The 20509-nt window shown below is 39.9% G+C and overlaps 1 protein-coding gene across 1 annotated transcript in view; it reads left to right on the top strand.

The window, feature by feature from the left end:
* The window catches only part of thsd7ba (thrombospondin, type I, domain containing 7Ba), a gene marked incomplete at both ends in the record, with an annotated part of 155919 nt that extends 140057 nt beyond the window's left edge, over positions 1-15862 (top strand). Inside the window, 11 exons of the mRNA XM_080498156.1 lie at positions 1813-1954; positions 2792-2907; positions 4914-5031; positions 6621-6766; positions 7705-7873; positions 10862-11035; positions 12632-12727; positions 14149-14231; positions 14828-15023; positions 15389-15476; positions 15781-15862. Of these exons, the coding sequence (XP_080354282.1) occupies positions 1813-1954; positions 2792-2907; positions 4914-5031; positions 6621-6766; positions 7705-7873; positions 10862-11035; positions 12632-12727; positions 14149-14231; positions 14828-15023; positions 15389-15476; positions 15781-15862 (1410 nt within the window). The remainder of the gene's footprint in view (positions 1-1812; positions 1955-2791; positions 2908-4913; positions 5032-6620; positions 6767-7704; positions 7874-10861; positions 11036-12631; positions 12728-14148; positions 14232-14827; positions 15024-15388; positions 15477-15780) is intronic.
* Between the last annotated feature and the right edge of the window lie 4647 nt (positions 15863-20509).

Here is a 20509-nt window from a genome sequence, read left to right as displayed (position 1 = left end):
GAGTTCAAATTTGTCTTTGCTTGCTTATATTGCCACATTATTTTGACATTCAGCTTGGAAAACATTGTATTTGTAGCCCACTGAAGACTGTAGTTATTATGAACTGTATGTGTTTTACATTTCGAATGATGCTGAATTTCAAATAAGTGTCCTTGTTTAGATTTTTTTTCCCAGCCCCAAATTAGGGGATGCTGAGAAGGAGGCTGATGCAGATTTGTATTAGTACATTTGCATTATTATAATTTATGGCTTTCGAGGAGGCAAGTGCACTTCACGCAGCATTTCAAAACAAAAATGTCAATTATTGCGTCATGATTGTCCCGTGATTATGTCTTGTTTATTCGTCTTGATGAGATCCTGTCACACCTTCATGAAGAAACATTGTAATTACAACATAAAGGTCAGCTTAGAGTGGGGGAATAACACCACTTTGGCTTTATTCTCAAGTAGCGGGAAAGTCTTGACAAGGATGGGGAAGTATATTTGCATTGAATTATTTAAAAGGTCACTTTTATCACTTGAAGCCCTTCGTGGCATGGAGGTAACATTTTAGGCAAGACTGGAGTAAAAACAGCACTTCTGCACAGTCAGCTGAACTTTCTGATTACAGTGACAATGAGCTATACATTTGTTTAAAATTATATGTAGAGAGCTAAAGAGAAAGAAAATTAAGGATTATGATGATGTGGTTGAATCAGGAAAAGAGACATAATTGTCTTCATTAGCTACGAGCACCTCGCTGTACAAATTGTAAGTGGTCTGCAGTATTTTTCAGACATAAAAGGCTCAAAGTGTGAGTAGGCAAGGTAAAAGAGTTCCCCCGGAGTTTGATCTCGATAGGCTCCTTCTAGTTTTTAAGTAATTGTATTTCTTCTAGTTGTTTTAGTGTTGAATTTTTTTTTCCAACAGTGACAATTTCTTTTCACCTATGATAATAAAATCATTTTCCGTTTTAAAAATCATTTCAATACTGCCCACCCGAAAGGCGTTATACAACATCTGTTCGACTTCGGCCCAGAATAAAACCTCAACCTTCCCCTTTGACTGGCTCTTATGCTTATTGATATTTCACATTTCTCTCCACACTTACACTTAAAACTCATTGAACAGTTTCTTTACACAGTTTTTTCAAAAACCTCAGACTATATAATGTCCTGAGACTTTCCAAAGCACATGTCACTGTTGTAACAAATGATTGAATACTTGTGATGTTTTTATGCGCTTTTTAAATCAATGACAGTTTTTTTGAAATGCCTGTAAAGCCAAAGGATCTTTTCCCCTGTAGTTTAATTAAATAGTTGCTGTTATCCAAAACACTTCTGAGCATTCATAAAGAAAAATACTGCAAGGAAAAAATGTTGTGAAGTGTATTGTTTAAAGATATAAACCTGTGCTGACAAGCGGGATTTCAATCTGCAGCCTCCCGCTCTGACCACTCGAGCACCAAGTCATATTTTAATTGCATTGCATCTGTAAAACTGTCCAATAAAAGTCAGGAGGGATGGCAGAATACAAAATGGCGAGTCAGATCATCGTGTACCTTCAGGCTGTTGTTCAAGTGCTGCATGGCATTACATTTAACTATAACTTATTAAAAGAACATTGTAGCTATGGCTCTTCTCTCAAGAAAATGAAATTTTTTTTATACACTTTTGTACAGGTCTTGTCCCTTAAAGTGCCATTTGCACACTTTTTCACCTTAATACTACTGTGGACAATCAAAATATGTTCCAGCATAAGATACAACTATTATCGTAATTCAGACTGCCTGACTTTTTCCTTCTTTTCTGTCTTTTTTTTTTTCTTCAACAGTGTGATCAAGGAGCTGCGAGGAACAGGAGCAGACATATTCTTCGTCTCCTGGCTCCTGGCCATGCAGAGTGTCCGGAGCTGCTCCAATCTGAACAGTGTATCCTCAACAACACCTGCTTCACCTACCAGTACAGAGTCTCAGGTAGAACATCCTGTGGAAGAAGTACTGTATGTGTGCATGTATATTTATTTTGGATCAAATTTGTAAAACACACTGTCCCTTTCATTGCCAATGGTACATCATGGAAACCACTAACCCCAGCGTCGTTTAACTCGTTTTCACTACATTGAGCTGTTTGGGATGATCCACAGAGCCTCTTGTAACTTGCTCTTCATTCCAAAAACTATGTATTTCATTTAGCTATGTAACAGAATGGATTTTTTCATCAAAAAACGCAGAACTCTATCCACCATTCCTTCTTCACTGGGTTACAGAGATATCTTGAACACTGTCTACAACCCTGACTTCATTACCGCTGAGTACTCTCACAAACACCTCTGTGGGTTCCTTATGCCAACTCTGAAGTGGAGTTAGGTTGTTGAGAGGTTTTTTTTGTATTCAGCGCTTTACTACTGAAAAGAGTCACAACAGAGTTTTAAGTTACAGACACTCATTCCTATGACAGAGAGAGAGTCTTCAGAAAGCTTAAATAGTCCAAATCTCTGTGTGATATTCATAACAGTTTCACTGACTTCATGCTTGTTTATTGAATGTTTTACCATGTTGCAATGTTGTGTGTCTATATAATCAGTTTTCTCTCTTTGCAGCAGAGCTCTGATTTAAAGTGCGATTTCCTGAATAAATATATACAAACCATCTTAAGAAGATTAAGAGTTTTGGAGTTTAGCTGCTTGGGAGAAGCAGGGGTTAGTGTAGAAAATGTTGTCAGTGTTGAACAGTGACAGTGATCCTGCCACTACTGCTGTTGTAAGCTGGCCTGACAGTGACACTAATGCAGATATGTTGCCGTGTATGCAGACTGGAGTACATGCCAGCTGAGTGAAAATGCCATCTGCGGCGAGGGTTTGCGACAGCGTCTCCTGGACTGTATCCGCAGCGATGGAAAGATACTCGAAGTGGAGAAGTGTGAGCAGGTAATCGCTGTGTAAAGAACACAAAAACAGTGATTCATGATGGTTCTTTTTTTTCCATTTGAGTTTTCATTGTTATTGTGTGAGATTAAATCACATGTTAACAGTCAAGCACATTTACTGTGTGAATGTTTTCTCTAACGTGACAGGGGATGGAACGGGGCTGCACAGTGGTGTAGAGGTTTGCACACTTACATCACAGAGAGAATATATTCCTGTTCAGATCTGGGCTTGGTTGTTTCTGTGTGTGAAGATTACATGCTTTCCCTGTTTTCTCTGGGCACTCTGGTTCCTCCTAAAAGTCCAAAAGCATGTCTTTGAAGTGAATCGGTGACTGTAAAAGTGCCCTGAGGTGTGAATTTGCATTTAGTTGTTTGTGTCTTTGTGCTTGTGCTTGTGCTTGTGCTGTGATGGATGGATGGATGGATGGATGGATGGATGGATGGATGGATGGATGGATGGATGGATGGATGGATGGATGGATGGATGGATGGATGGATATATATGGATGGATGGATGGATGGATGTATATGGATGGAAGGCTTGTATCAATATAAATAGGAAAATAACAGCAATCCCAATGATCCTTATTTACTCTTTCCCATTGTGGAAAAGTACTGTCTGCTAACGTTCAATGTTTCATTGAAGAATGTTTTTTAATCCATTGAGAAGCAAATAGGCTTAAATGCTGCATTAATCTTTATCCATCCGTATTGGATCTGATCAAACCTGAACATATGTGCTTTCAACTGATGCAGTTTTCATTTTACTTTATCCTCTTATAAAAAAAAAAAAAACATTTCCTTTATCCATTTTTACTTAAGATATATTAGTGGCTAAAGCTGAGCTTCTGCTCTACACTGTTGCAGTAGCTTATATTTTGTAGAACACGGGTATCCCATTTATTGAGTGAAAAAGTTGCGTCTTTAAAAAAATCTAAAGTTCTACTGAGCCTTTTGCAAACAAGCTTCAGCTTAACTTTGGGAAGACAAATGGCTGTCATAAAGACACTGGGCATTACTGTAGATCCAATGCCAGTTGAAACCAAATAATGATTCACCTTTGTGCTGCCAGCTTGTTATGAAGCCTTGCCCAGAACCTGCACATGATGTTTATAAATCTTAGTTTTGATGGGATATTGTAATAGTGGAATGTACATACATCTGCCATGGCATTTATCACTTTTTCATGGTATCGGAAACGGGTGAAACGGTATGAAACGGGTGGTTATCGTGTCAAAAACTTGACAGTCCTGACCTGAGCCAAATAGTATCACTGGACCATAATTTGGCCATTATTTCTCCAAAAGGTCATCATGGAGCAGAGTTGGTGAACAGATACTCAATATATATGCAGAGCTTGATGCAAATAGTTTATTCTCAAACAGAACTAAACGTGTCAGGTCATGCTGCAGACTGACTAATGTGTGCTTTTCCTCTTTTATATTTATCTGACATTGTGGGACAGCCCTTGTCTCATCAAGGCTTTTGAACTTTCTGTACATAACCACATCTTTAAAGGCAGGACTTTTAAGGCACTAACCATCGAGGGCCGTCGATGGTTACTTGAATCTGCTTTTAACCCCTTACTAATAACTTCCTTCTACACCTGTCTATTTTTGAAAGCCATACCACCCTGTTTGCGAAATACCACTGACTCCAGTCTTGAAACACAAGACACAAGTAGCAAATGTGTATACAATAGATGGATTCTATATACAATACAATACAATACATGTTTCTTATTTCGACTTGACTTATTATGTAATTCTGTTAACTCATGTAAGCTTTCTTCCACATGGTCAAGCTATATCTGATCATACATCAACAACGTTTGAAGTTGTATGTAATAATAACAGCAGCTCAAAAACATTCGCCATAGTAGAATCTGAAACTGTCCTGAAATGAACTTGTGCCTATTTAAAACATGGAAATGTGGTGGCTCCCTCTTTCTTGTTAGTGCGAATAATTAGCTGGCCCTCCTTTCCTCTCTGCTTCTGTTTTCCACAGTTTGGTTTAATCAACAAGTGGCGGCTGTCTGAGAGCTGCACCGTTGACTGTCCTGTCAGCTGCATCCTCTCTGGTTGGTCGCCATGGGCGGACTGCTCGCGCACCTGTGGGAGCCAAGGTAAACATTTTACATGCAAACAAACTGCACTTAAACCAATGGGAACGCCGAGTCTGATGAACAGACACACAGTGGACCACATAAGCAGCGCCTCATTATCCCGTCTGCTCAGGCATTCTCCAAGATGTTGAATCGTGCATGAATACATTTAAATGTATTAAAATATTTACGAGGAAATGTAATCCAAAGCCTTATTATACAGGGAAATTATGTGCAGAGTTGTTTTTTCCCCCATCATAATGTATATATTAATATTCCTACTTTGTTATTGTAATGTATGAAGCCTAGTTTCTCTTAATTAACACGGTCATCTGATGAGGTTATGTTTCAGGAATTCCATGTTCATATACACTACATTTACCAATGCTCACCTTTATGTGCTTTTTAAATTATTCAGTGTTCTAAATAAAAAATATATAGCCTACCTCGACATGATTAGAAACATGCCGTTATTGTGATTTCTTCAGGATAACTTTGAGAAAGTCGTATATTAACCTAATGTAATATACAAAAGCTAATGATTTAACCTGAATCCATACATCGTTCCTCCGACGTCCCAATGAGAACGCTTGTTATTCAGTTAATTAGATACACTCAACACTGTCTCCGTTACTTCATTAATTTTAATTTGTCATTGGCTGCCTGTCTACACACAGTTAACCCTTTGCCCCGATAATCTCACACTCACGCAGGCTTTCATCTGGGGATTTGAACTCAAAACTCCCTGCTTTGTCTCTCACAGCTGTGTCAGTGTCACCATGACTCTCTCTGCCACACCCTCAGTTTGTTCTCACACACTGTGAAACACATCTGTCATCATTGATGAAGGATTTGTGTCATATCTATGTGAGGAGACTTTTTTTTGATTGCACAAGCCAAGTGTCCTTTTCGCTCTGTCGGCCTGGGGCTCACTGAGTGGGGTATCTCACCTGACACGACCCACAAAAACCCGGACCCACCCAACTTCTGTCAAGTGGATGTCTGATGGAGGCCATGTCTTCACTGAGCGTCAGAGGAGCCAAACACTGAGTTGCATTACAACATTTCAACCTCACTCTGTGGAGCCCTCTCTTTATCCTTGCCATTTACAATTTTTTTCCTTTCTCACATTATTAATGGCTCACTTGAACAAAACACTTTTGTTGGAAATTGCTCGATGTGGGCATAAAGTGGCACCGTGACATAGATGTATTGTGCTGTTGTGCTAATTCCTCTTTGTCATGAGGAAAATATTTCACGGGCTAAAGAGAAAGCACACGCCCTGTCTTCACTACTCAATAGATGATTGTCTTTCATTTCAGCTATTCACTTTATTTACTGTGATTTCGTGAGCCCCTGTGTTTGTGCAGTGATGCATTTATGTCTAACACTGTCTCATTATGCAGCTCAGTCCTGAGACGACAAATCCCACCGTGATTTTTATTCTGAATCTACAATTTATCATGTTAACTGTAACCCTCCCAAAATGTCACTGTTCTTCAGTTTTATGCATATTCAAGCCAAATGAGCATTTAGCATATACAGCACACAACTGCTCCCGGAACTTACTCATTTTTCTCCCTATCTGTGTGTTACTGTATGTTCTGTAGGTCAGTCAGTGCGCACCCGGAGAATCCTGCAAGAAGCTCATGAAGAGGGTCGTCCCTGTCCCAACCAGCTTACCCAAATCAAACTGTGCCCCATAAAGCCTTGCTACACCTGGTTATTGAGTGACTGGTTGCCATGCACAATAGAGGTATAACCTGCTTTCCAACTACAGGCGCTACATGATTATATCATCACACACTTGCATGTGATGATATCATCAATTGTCTTTGTTTTAAAGGAGTGTGTCTATTTTTTTAATTGAATTGTATTTTCTGTGTATTACATTTGCCAACTATTCTCGTTTTAGCTTATGATATCACATCGATGGACCACTTACCATGTGTTTTTGGCCAGTGTTGGCACAGGTCTGCGGATTGTTTGCACAAAAATAAGCATGCGTGCCAATGGTTTTACAGCATTTTATTGACCAATGTTTGGCAGTAACACACTGAAAAACATGTGCCAGCAAAGATGGAGAGGGGAAAAGATCATTCAACAAGAAATATTTTTCAGAGTGATTAAAAATAGGTTTTGCAAATGTTTATTTGAGATGAAAATCGCACATTTTGCATTTCTATCTTTACCCAACCTTAAAACATCCTTACATAGAAATGTAATGATTCTGGGATCTACTGGGATTATGAATATTTGCTTTTTGGGTCTACATGGACAATGAATCTCCATAGGGTGAGTGTGCAAACAGATTTAGGTCCCCACATCAGACAGAAATATAAGTCCTTCCAGGCATGTGCGCGCGCGCACACACACACACACAGACAGACAGAGCGCCCCAAGTATAAATGGCATATTGTGTGAAGGAGATAACAACAGAAATGAATTCACATGAATCACATAAAGCGCTTTTTGAGAATACGAATCATCTGATAATTTTTGCACATTTACATATTTGAAATAATTCATACATTAATGAGTATGCACTGTCTGTTGTTTCAATTGTATCTCATTTACTATACGTGTGTGTGTGTGTGTGTGTGTGTGTGTGTGTGTGTGTGTGTGTGTGTGTGTGTGTGTGTGTGTGTGTGTGTGTGTGTGTGTGTGTGTGTGTGTGTGTGTCTGTCTTTATAGGGAGCAGAGTGTGGTGAGGGGCTGAGGAGAAGGAACCTGTCTTGTGTGGTCCACTGGGGCAGCCGGCACGCCTCTCCACCTCAGCCAGTGAGAGATGAGCTTTGTGGAGATATACTTCAGCAACACGTCCAGCAACCAATGGAGCAGCCCTGTTTCGTTCCCTGTCCAGGCAAGGCTGAACGTTAAAGTATTGGATCCACTTAGTTGATTTTCAGCCCTATTGAGCAGGAGGTGTTACTATGAGACCATATAAAATGCTGAATCTATATAATAATTTAGCATTTCCTCAAACAAGCCAAAACCACCTGCTCACCTGAAGTATTTAATACTGCATTGATTACATTCATAATAATTATTCAGACCCTCACACAGTGTAATCAATTTTCTTGTACTCAAATGCAGACTTGTGTGTTGCTGTGGGCAAATATGTTTTGCTCTCTTCCAATTGGTTGACATTTTCAGCTACTAAATAATTGCAAAATCCATAAAAGTCATAGATGAGCTAATGATCCTTTTAGTGAGGCATTATCTGGTTTGGTTTTGTTCAATACCGACCAGGGAAAAGCACAATGTGCAGTCTGATTACCAATCAGTGTTTGATACATTTGGCTAATGCGGTACCTGAGATCATTGATGCAGCGAAAAGTGAGCTGAGGGTGACTAAAAGAGAAGCCGGTTTACGATCAATAATTTGACAACACAATTGTCTGTGGAGTTTGTATTTTTTCCCCTCTGCATTATGTAACAACTCCAAATAAAGTGTGAAAAATCCTCCTGTGCTAATTGAAACAATTAAGAGCTCACACTGCTGAGAGCAATCATTGTGCTTATCGCTGCCACACAAATAATGCCTATGGGAATCCTGCATGGGGAGAGCTGATGTGCAAGTGTAAAAGGAATGATTTCTTCAAAAGGCAAATATGAGCGCCACATCAAAATGAAGCTATTTCAGTAAGGACAGCTTTCATTATGCCAATTGTTTATTGAAAATGGAGCCTATGTGGAAGAAAATTAGATAACCAAGCAAAATGGGGTTTTTGAGTTTATTCCAATTCCTTCTAATTTTTCTTTGTCTGAATGATTCTTCATTATGAACACACAGTACAAGTAAAATGATGTAGTCAGGCCAGCTAAGATAAATACAGAACTGTGGAAACCCATACAAACCCAGTGAGAACCGTTGACCTCCAGCCACAGGCAAGTTGTTCATTGTTGAATAAAGAGGGGGTGGGGGGACACCAGTCTTGTCGTAGCTGTAAAGTGACTCAAAAAGAAATATGGAAAAATTCAACAACAACAAAAAAGAGAAATATTTTATATAACTTTGATTGTTTTACATTTTCATCATATAACAGTAAAATACAGATCACTCCACAGACTTTGCCATGCTTGAATGTAATAATGAAGACATTTTGTATAGAAATTGAAGTGGAGCAGTTTGCTCCCCCCCCCCTGTTTTTTTAAATTTTTGCTCTTTTATTCCAATTCAACTTCATTTTAATTTTATTTATATAGCACCACATACAACACAGTCATTTCTAGGTGCTTCTTTCTTCTGTTCTTTTTTCGCTTTTCTTTTTTGTCTGGTCCTTTAAACTGCTCCTTTTCAGGAACAGTTTGCTTTTACTGTTCATTTATAAATCCATGTAAAGTTTATGTGTCATGAGTGAATATCCCTTATAAAGGATCAATTATACAATGCAAAAAATCCCCTTGGTAACAAGAAGCTCGTATATGATGATCAAGTGTCATCCTGAGATACTGACTGATCTATTTTTCATGGCTGAATGTGCATGGTTTCTGCTTTAAGTGAAGGTGTTGCTGACCAGCTGACAGCTGTGACGACCAGCTTCCCTTGTCACTGTCAAGTTTATATACACTGAAAACCTATAATGAAACTTTACTGTCTCAGACTTATGGCAGCCACACTAGAAATACTGTACTGTATCAGATTTGTTTTTTCCCTTTTAAAAGAAAGGTGATTATTCTCATCTGATAAAATCAGTCCTCCCAGTCCTCCTTTACATGGTTATTGCCATGTGAGGCTTTTGTTAGCTTCTGCTACAAAGACACACCATCTTGCTTTGCTTGCTTTTGTTCATCTGTGTGTCGCTCTCCTCTGATCCTTTCCTTGATTCATCACTCAAGCCGCCTTTGCTGTGAGTCTTGGCACAGGATCAGGAGTGTTTGATGGTGAGAGCAGGTGTGTGTGTGTGTGTGTGTGTGTGTGTGTGTGTGTGTGTGTGTGTGTGTGTGTGTGTGTGTGTGTGTGTGTGTGTGTGTGTGTGTGTGTGTGTGTGTGTGTGTGTGTGTGTGTGTGTGTGTGTGTGTGTGTGTGTGCGTGTGTGTGTGAAGATATCAGGCAGTGGTGTATAGGGACCTGGGGAGAGGTTGTCCACATGAGCGTGATATATGGCGAGTGTTCATGTGTGTGTGTGGTCGTATGTTTGCTGTGGAGTGCCGCTTTTCACCACAGCGTGTTTCCACAGATGTAGCAGCATGGGAAAGGAGCTGATCGAGTGTGTCCATATAAAGATAAAAGATAATGAGCTGCTTCAGTCCACAGACAGTCACTAATGGGTGTTCAGGGCAGAGAATCTGAGGGCTGCTCTGACTGCAAAGCCGTTGCTGCAGGTGATATTATCACTACAGGATAACCCCATCAAAGAGTGTGTGTTCAGCAGTAAAGAAAGAGACAAAGCTCACATGTTGCTTGTTGACTCACTGAGTACATGAACAGGACTATGTCCACCTGCAAACATATTTCCAAACTACAGCAAATGACTTTTCCTTCTCCTGTGAAACATACTTCAATATTGCTGGTTGCCTTTACAGTTGGGCTTGGAGTTATAGCTTGTATTGTATAATTTATAACTCAGGTTGGTCTATTACTTCTGAATACCCACTGGGCTGTCTGAGTAATTTGTTTGTGCATTCGGTACATTATCAGCCGCAGATGTGTGCTGAAGTTGTTTTCGATCTCTTTTAAATGTTCCAGGAGCTAGCAGGGGAGCCAATAAAATGATCCCTGAAATAGTGTCGGCAAGCTGAATATAAACCACCCGCAATGTATTTGAGGAGAAAGTCTTGACATTGTTATTGGCTAAATTGTGCTTTCACTGATTATTTTTTTTCTTGTGTCTTGTTCTGCCCTCAGGAGACTGCCATTTGACTGAGTGGTCAACATGGAGCTCTTGCCAGTTGACTTGCTTGGAGGGGCGGAGCTTTGAGACCACCGGTCGCCAAGCGCGCTCCAGAGCCGTCATCATTCAGGTCATGGAGAATCAGGCCAGCTGCCCACATCAAGTGTTTGAGACCAAGCCTTGTAAAGGTACTGAAGAAACCATATGTATTGTATAAATGTGTCATACCCCTTTAAAAGGAGGCAGAATAAATGTCTGTATGTCAAGAATCTATCATGTGAAATATAAACTTGTAAAAATGATGTACTATGGACATTAATAGCATCACTTTCCCCTAAAGTCCATACAACTCCACGTCACATTACATTCTCTGCTTGTAGGTTTTCAAGAACAAATATTGGAATAACCTTTCTTAGCTGGTATTAGAATGACTCAAAACAAGTGCTTCAGTATATCATATTTTGTCATCTTAACCTTTTGAAAATGGTCAATGTGATGTTTTCTTAACCACACAAGCTGGGTTCAGATGCTACGTGAGAATGTCTCTTTACAGCTGTGTCAGGGCTCAGAAATCTGAGCTGCTTTTGGAGAAATCAGATGTGGGGGTTTTTTTTGGCAGATTTTATTGACTAACTTGATCTCCGCTCCAGTGTGTATGAAATCACACTATTTTTGCGAACGAAAGAGGTCAAAATGTTTTTACTAATCCTGTACATGGAGGGGTTAATTAGCTCATCAACAACTTTACTGGAAACACTCGTGCTGTTTTCTGGTGTGAACTTGGAATGTGAAAAGCGTGGGAAAACTGTCTTTTGAGGAGTGTGGAAGAAACTATAGACCTGCGTGAGGACTACAGAAAGAGTCTTTCCTTAATGCTGATGTCCTTCAGACGATAGTCCAAAGCTATACAGTGTGTCGGTGCATGGTCACCTTAAAAATTCATGACAGAAAACTGCTCACACGGTCACCAAACACAGAGGACCCACTGTCAACATCTCATAATGTCATGAATTAAAGGGTTCTTTGGGGTCCTACTCAACATAAACCTGTCTAATTGGAGGTGAAAGGTTAAAAGGTGATATTACAAAATGTTTTCTACATGATCAGCTCCACTATAACTGACTCGTGATTTGTAACTGCAAAGGCATTACTGAAACTGTCAGCCTGAACGTTACAGTGAAGGCGTTCAATATAACACCAGAGAAACATAGGCAGGTGTTTTGAAGAATTTTATTGTTTTACTGACTTCCACCAGAATAATGTTTATTAAGTATTCTAGTACTTAATTTCTGTCCAAGTGGAATAAAACAGCTATAATCGCCCACACAGTATTTAAGTCAAGTGTGTGTTTTGTCCCTGACGTAAAACAGCAGTTTTAGCACCTGTTGAGGATAATGTACAGTTTGTAGTCCTCGATTAGATTATTTATTTACTGTGGTGCATGTTTGTAAATTTGCCCTGAAAACCAACCTTGCACATATGGTGAGATTTTCTTCATCAGATAAAATCTAATTCATGTGCCTTTCATCAAATCATTCTTCCCCGATAGCTCCCTCCTATTCCAACCAGTTTCATCTCATTTTCTCCAAAGATGCCCTTGTCTCATCAAACAATACTTTGGAAGAAAAGTAGCTCTATTTCCTTTCACAGCCGCCATAATATGTCTCAGCTTGTGCTAGAAAGTAGTAGGGCAGAAATAAGGGGTGGTTAATGTCTATAGGAGCCTGACGAGAAGTCTGGATGCCCAACTCAAGGTACTAATGAGCGTTGTCTTTTCCTCGCAGGAGGAAAATGCCACAGTTACCAGTGGAGGACAGGAGGTTGGAGCAACAACGAGAGAGTGGTGTGGTGCCAGCGTTCAGATGGTGTCAATGTCACAGGTGAGCAGCTGCAGTTTCCTCTGGCTTCCCCTTATGGCTCCTGCAGAGCCTCTTGTGAAAGCACCGGTTGCTTTCTGAAATGTGAATCTGGCCCAACGGGAACTGCAGGTGACAGTGTCCCATCTCTGTTTTTGTTTCCCTCGCAATGAACTGATTAAGTCTGAACAACATAGCAAGTTCATACACTCCAATTCACTCAGGCAGTTCTACAATAGTATTATCGTAGTACAATGAATGTTATTTTATCCGTTAAAGAAAAGCTGTCACATCAGTGAGTTTGGCAGATGTGGTTGTAGCAGGTTGTGCAGAAATACATTTAGAACAGATTTTCTTGTTGGTTCAGGAGATAATTGGAAAAGAAACATTTGTGGAGATCTGAGAGGAGTACTACTAAAACTGCATGGAATGCCTTTTAGTTTACTTTCGCATTGCACAGTACTGTCTGTGATTTGTGTCTTACACCTTATATCAGTGCATCCCAGCCTTCTTTCCTTCAAAGCGCACCCAGATTTTCTTGAAGGAAAGCTGCAGATCCCTTCCCCAATTTGCCACAAAGTTACAGTGAAGCTCACACTCATCAAAATAAAAGCAATAGGTCCTAGATCTTGTGGAAAGTGTCTTACTTTGGTTTTCTTTGAGGTGTGCAAATGTAATTTCAACAACCTCAGATCAGCCCCAGGCCCCTACTTTGATCTCTGGCACTTTACTCCAAGGGGGTCCTGGACCTTAGGGTTGAGAACCACCAGCATGTGTGTGCCAACATTTTTTACCTACTTTTTTCTCACATGAGTCATTTTTTCACCCAAAACCTGCTGTAGGATCATGTATGAACCATACCGCCACTGCACCCTCACATTGATATGCAGATTCTCACACACACCAACAATAGTGTTAGCGTAGTGTTCTGCTTGAATTTAACACCTTATTTGATCTGCCTATTTTCGTTGCAGCCTTCATTGATTTCCTCTCTGCCTCTTAACATAAGTACGGTAATCAATATACCAGACTCAGAGCTGGGAGGCTTTCAATCCATATAAATATAATCATGCATCCATGTTTGTGGGAAGCAAAACAGGCGTAGAGAAAAAGAACAAAGGTAATAGTGCTGTGGGAATGAAAGCTTTAGGCAGGCTTGATGTGCTGTAAATAGTGGGTGAATGTGATCCTTATCGCTGTAAGGAAGTGTTTCTGGCAAATATGAGCCCAGTAGGAATAAGCTCCCTCTGCAGAGCAGGCAAGAACCCGAGGCATTACTCTTTGATATTTTGACATGCAATTTTCCATGTTGGAATTAAAATGTTCACAAATTGATCAGGGACCATGATAGGCAACTGAGCCCATTAATCAGGTGTGACAATGCATTAATTTAGTGATCAATGGGTATAAGGGAACACAAATAAGAACATGTTGTCTCTCTCCAGGGGGTTGTTTCCCGCAAAAAAGGCCAACCACGCTCAGACACTGCCATCCTCCGTGCACCAAACCCTTCTCGCACTGCACACCGGTAAGTTGACCATACTTTGATCAGCAGACTTTCTGCAATTCCTTCTGTTTTTGCTGTTTCCAGCTGCCCCTACATCCTAGATGGAGAGTTAAATGGATTTTGACAGATGACATTTTTAATTTGGTAGAACAGGCCATTAAGGAATAATCACATTAATACCAATGAATGTGGGATCCATGTCAACTTGGGACTGCACCTGTAATATATGGGGGGTTAGGCTGCACACCGGCTGCATTAAAATGACAAATAATAGTCTTTGCTTGTAGTCTTACTGCCCCTTAGAGTGCGTCCATGTAACTGCACACACAACTGCAAATCTGGGCTTGTGACTGGTATTTGATTTCAGTGTCTTTTTTTTAAAACTCTGATGGTTTATCATCACTCTCCAAATCCGGAAAATGGCATCAGCTATCCACTGAGGAACATACTTGAATATTAGTTTGGAAAAGATGACCTGTGTTAAGATTAGGATGTCTTTGAAGCAGTATAGTCTGGAAGCTGCAGCGTTATGCAGGAAAAGGGAAAGTAATGAGAACTGTCATCTTTGGTTGGCTGCAAATGATATAGTCCTGACCTTGCTTCCCTTCCTCATGCAGAGTGGTGTGTGTGGGTGTGAGAAGGGTTATACTGAAGTGATGACCACGCACGGCTTCTTGGACTATTGCACCAGGACCCCGGGGGTGGACAACAACAAGAAAGCCGATGTGAAAACCAACTCCGGAAGATTAAAACCCGGGCCATCTCAGGCCAGAGACCTCTTTACCGAGTGGACATTACGACCTGTTGGCCCAGGTACTGAAATGTAAATCATCCAAACAGCTCAACCAGAGATCCTCTGACTTTTCCTGGCTTTGAACCTGCTTTTGTAGTGCTAGGGTCCTGGAATGGGGGAGGAATTCATTCTGGGTCAATGTTTTTGAAAGGCTCATCATTATGTGCTTTATAAGAGAGGGGAAAAAAAACTTCAATAGACTACAGTATAACGCTGCCAAGAAATTGTAGTTATTCCTCTGCTGCATGTTGGAAAAGAGAGCAAACCTATTCTATATTCTGAATTGTGGGGGGAAGAAAAGGCCTTACAGATATCCAGATAAAAGAAGTAAACGTACAAAGTGTATTTAAAACCTCACACTAAAAACTGTTTCTTGATCACACAGATGGAAGAGTAAAGCTGTGGGTTTACGCCGTGACTGCAGTTGGATTCATCCTTATACTCTGCATTATTGCATTATCGTTCCTGGTCTGGTATGTACTATATTACTCTCTGTGCTCTACATCAAAAAACAAGAGCGCTATTGTAGGTCACACACATTTTAAAACAAGAATAGCATGAACATCTAGAAGCCAAGCTGGCGCCTTTCCAGTACCCTGTCAAGTATGAGTTATATGCCTCCCGATATTTTGTCTGCTGTGTGCTGCTGTTATCAGATAATGGAATTCTGGGTAAAGACAGAAATCAAGTTGGGCTGCCTTGTGCAACTGAGTCACTGAGTCACATAGTCTCTTTGGTTTTCTTTCTTGTGATTGGTTTTTTTGTTTGCTCCTTCAGTAAGCCAGCTAAAACCACCAAGACGTCTCCTCCACCTCAGAAGCCCTTGACCCTGGCCTACGATGGAGACATGGATATGTAAACCAGGCTGCTATGCCTCATGCTTGGCCTCAGACCAACTCCTGACTGCATTCAGATCGTTAGCGACCACGCCTGTCCGTCTGTCACACACAACTGACCACCAACCTTCACGAGTTGGGTTCAGGGTTCAGCAAAAAATAAATAAATAAATAAATAAAATTCAACGATGACGTGCAGTTTTGCTGCTAATGTGCAATGCAGCCCAGAATTTGTTTGGCTTTGGCTGACCTTCGGAAGAAGAGGAACCAAAATGGATGGAGGTGAAGATGAGGCATGGACCTCGAGTTTCTTTTTTTCTTTTAACTGCCTGAAACTAAACAGTCAAAACACTGTTTGCAAGCTTCGAAAGACGAACAAACTGAGATGGTGAAGACAGAGCTAATCTCAAATAGGGAGTAAGTCTAGTTTTTTTGGTGTTAAATTTTTTGGGGAGTTTCAAGAATCAGAGGGACCATCAAGGTTTTTTTCTGTCTTGTGATTGTGTCGTGAGGGAGACGGGAGTATCTCAAGCCTGCAGATATTCTAAAGCTGAACAAGGGAACATTTGACTTTGACTCAGCAATGCTGGATCTGTATGGACAGAAACGTTACAAGCCTTTTGGGTAAACTAAGCAGCCTTTTTTTGAGAATAAACAAGACAGTATATGCACTACGTTAGTGCTGATTCCATTTTGGTTTTATTTTCAAATGACTTTTCTAGTGTTTTAATTGTACCGCAAGTTTTTTGCTGTTTGACTGTGTTTTTTTGTTGATGATGCCATATGTTGTGTATATGTGGAAACCAAAAGCAAGCTTGCCTTGAGTTTAACAAAACAATGATGCAGTATTTTTTCCCCCTCCCTGATACATATAAAACTAAATCGAGCAACTTAATATGGGTGTAGCTTGTATGGAGAAAAAAAAAGATAACTGGTACAGTGAGGGATTGCAAGAAAACCACAAACAATACCTTTAATGCCAATCAAATTACAAGGTGCCAGCATGATGAAAATCATACCTCATATACACTGTTTCACCAAATATAGAGAAAAGTACTGATCACCAAAACAAACAGGAGGATAGAAGAGAATTATCCACTTGACTAAACACAGTGTCTTTGTTACAGGAATTTTTTTTTTTTTTTTTATCACTAGGATGTTGTAGTTCAGTTATTTGCTTTTTAAAGTATTTATTTCACAAGTTAATTTAAAGCACAAGGTCGCCAGGCAGAAAAGCAGAGCAGTGTTCTGTTCTCTCTGCATTTTAATTTTTTTTGGTAATGCCATGAACACAGGGCTCAAGGCAAAAAAGAAAGCAAATACTAAATATTTGCTTGCAAAGAATACTTAATAATCAGAGGTTCCCGGGTTTGAGTCCCACTGCTGACACATGACCAGTGTGGGTCACTGAACAAGGACAAATAACCTGCCTCCTCCGAGTATGTGTACTTAAGGTAAACTATGAATAGGATGGGTTAAAGAAATATTTCCCATAAAGAAATCTTTTCCTTAAGGAAATTTATAAAGTGTGTTTTCTTTCTTCTTCTTTTTTTTTGCCCGGGGATTCTTTTGATTTATTTTTTTTTGTTTCATTGACTTTCCCATCTTCAAATTATTCCAAAATGTTTTACTTCATAAAGAAAATATGCTTTGATTTTTGCATATAGATCCTTAAGTTTGATGAGACTGATCACTGGTCATGGACACCATTCACTCTGCCTCCAGATGTTTTCTTGCTCCAACAACTGTCGAGTGCAGGTGTCTTCATCAGACTTTCCTGCAAAGCTTAATGTCCACTCATTCATATGAATCATGTCATTTAGCATCAGGGTACATTTAGAAACTCTCCATGATCAGTAGTAAAATATGAATGCATTACTGGTGTTAGGAGAGCAGACACTGACCAGAGTTTAAGCTGTTTCTCCACAAAGTATAGATTTGATCTTGTGTTATCCAACCTCCTTTTGAATGTATTTTGCCAGCAACACTATAATCTCCATGGCTGTGCACATATGGTTGTTACGATGTCATCATCATCACAACAACTGTATTTCAACAGCTGACTGTATGTAGGCATGCTTGATCCATTTTGGCAAAAAGTGCTCCAAGTGGCCTTGCACAGAGTCTGTTTTACAAGTTGCCAAAACATTTTCTTTTGAGCAGTGTTTCTAATATTTTGGCCATCATAGGAACATATGGTACGTGTGAGCAAAAGTAAGTTCAAAATACAGAAAGGTTCTAAATGACTTTCCGTCAAATTTCTACAACAAAACTAAAGAACGGCCAATGTCTGACCTGATATGAGAACTCTTATTGGAAATCTAGAAATATGTCCACCAATTGTTTACAGTACCATGCTATTTGTGTTACTATTGTGTGTACATGGAGAGCTGGACAAAAATGCAAATAAATTGTGAAACCATGTGGAAAATAAAGTGCTCTGTTCTTCCATCTCTATCGCACATCTTCAGAGTTCAAATCGCAAGAAATCTTTCAAAGAGAGATGCTGTGATCTTCATTGGTTGCTTGACTTTCGAGTCCTGATAAATTGTAATTACTGATGCCGGCTCTGAGGCAAAGCCCAGAATAGATAAGCAATTGATAAGATTCATCTTACCCTGCAGTCAGATTCCCTGCAAGATTGTCCCAGGATGCTCGGAGGGTACGAGGATGCGGGTGTTTAAATCTTTTGTCTCATCTAATACATTTATTTAAGACTGTCACTTTTGGTTAGGGGAAGGTTGAGTCCAAGTGCTTGTGTCACAGCCATCTGATCTGTGGCGAAGATGTGGGCACATCTTGTCATGTTCAATTCATCTCATTTTAGTAGCTTTCAAGACATTTGCAGATTTCGTTGAAGGCATGCAAACAGACTGAGAATGGCAGTTTTGTTTTAATTTATTTAATTTGTCCCTTATCGGGGAGCTGCCATCATCCTAATAAAATGCAGTGTGCTGCAGTTTTTGGAGCAGAGTGGGAGCATGATGAATATTTAGCAGGAACAATGCATAACGTTTTAAAGTAATGAATGTTTATTATCATTTATTACTAATTTAGCATGCGCTTAACGATACGGGAGCATGATGAATATTTAGCAGGAGCAATGCATAACATTTTAAAGTAATGAATGTTTATCATTTATTACTAATTTAACATGAGCTTAATGATACGTCAGCAGAGAGATGAGATTGTCACAACATTTCCATAGTATGCTGGTGATAGTCTGTCTTTCCAAAACAACAATGTTAATGTCCTTCAATTTTCAATCATACCTATGTAATTCACACATCAGTGGATGATTATTTTTGAATGAAAACGGAAAGCAACAGAAAATCTGCATGAGAGAAAATCTCTCATGCAGAAGGGACCAGCAGGACCCAATGGTGGAAAATCAGCTGCATGTTGCTCGTGCATTGCAGACATCTGGATCACTGGGACTCTTCTTGCCTTTATACTCACAGCAAGGTTTCACCGCACGGAGCTCACCTGCAGTCAGCGACAATCAATAGAGCTGTTGAATCATCTTAGATGAATGATGAAACAGCAAGGCCATTTACCTTTGGCTTTGCTCGACTTACTGGGTTTCATATCATGGGATTCAAGTTTTTGCTATCGAGGTGAAGTGGTGAGAAAATCCAAAGAAGTAAAAGAAAAAAAGTGTTTTCAAAAAAAAAAAAAACTTTTTGTAAAGTACCACCACAATGTTTTCTCTTTCCCTGTAGACTAATTCCACTTGATACTCTGGTAGCGAATTGATGCAGATATTCCTGATTTCCAGAATGTTGTTTCTTTAATGCCTATTGTTGCATTTCTGTAATCATTTCATGAAGTGCATAGAACTCAAACTGAATTGGCTTCTGGTTTACTTTAATTAATCATACAGTAAATATTGAACAATTACACTATATCTGGCTTAGATATGGTCGAAATGATCTTCATCACCTCCATCACTTGTCAAACCAGCAACAGTTTGTGTCTATCAATCTTCTATACCACTTACATCCTGTTCAGGATGGTGAGGTTCTGGAGCCAATCCCAGCTTACAATGGGCAAGGGCAGGATACATGTTTTTTGGTCACCAATCAACATCATGTGCTTATTATTGTACTGCAGGAGGATCCTGGAACCAATGACCTCCTCGCTGTGAGATGAGAGCCTCGACCACTGCTCCACTATGCAGCTCCCAGTAACTTTTTGATTTCTGGAATTTGGCCTCATAATTTTCTTATGTCTCTAGTACACTCACAGAGTCAAGTGGTGAAGAAACTTTACCTAATCCAACCTTGTACTCTAAATCAAAGTAGACCAGCAGCACTGTCGGTGCTGGGCGCAGTGTGTGTCACAGTGGGTGTGTGCCGGTGGGTGAGCATCTCGATGAGAGAGGATGAGCGAAAGGAGAGACAGAGAGAGAAAGAGAGACTTTGATATATTCTAATGAATATCTGGTACTGAATTAGACAGAGTTAGCCCGACTGTGTTTTATCAAATGCAAGAGAGGGTTCGTCCCAATTAAGCGAATCTTGGTGGAAAACACTTTTCCACCCACTGATTTTTTTGGTTTTTGGTACATTTCTCCTGATTAAATGAAGACCAAGACCCTTAGATCTGAGAGTGCGAAGGTGGCACATGGAGAACAATGAGGTTGGAAAGATAAGATGGTGCAAGCTCGT

The sequence above is a fragment of the Blennius ocellaris genome, assembly GCF_963422515.1.
Source record: "Blennius ocellaris genome assembly, chromosome: 6".
Classification (NCBI taxonomy): Eukaryota; Metazoa; Chordata; class Actinopteri; order Blenniiformes; family Blenniidae; genus Blennius; species Blennius ocellaris.
Note: the sequence above shows the minus strand (reverse complement) of the source record. Positions and strands in the feature narration are given on the sequence as shown.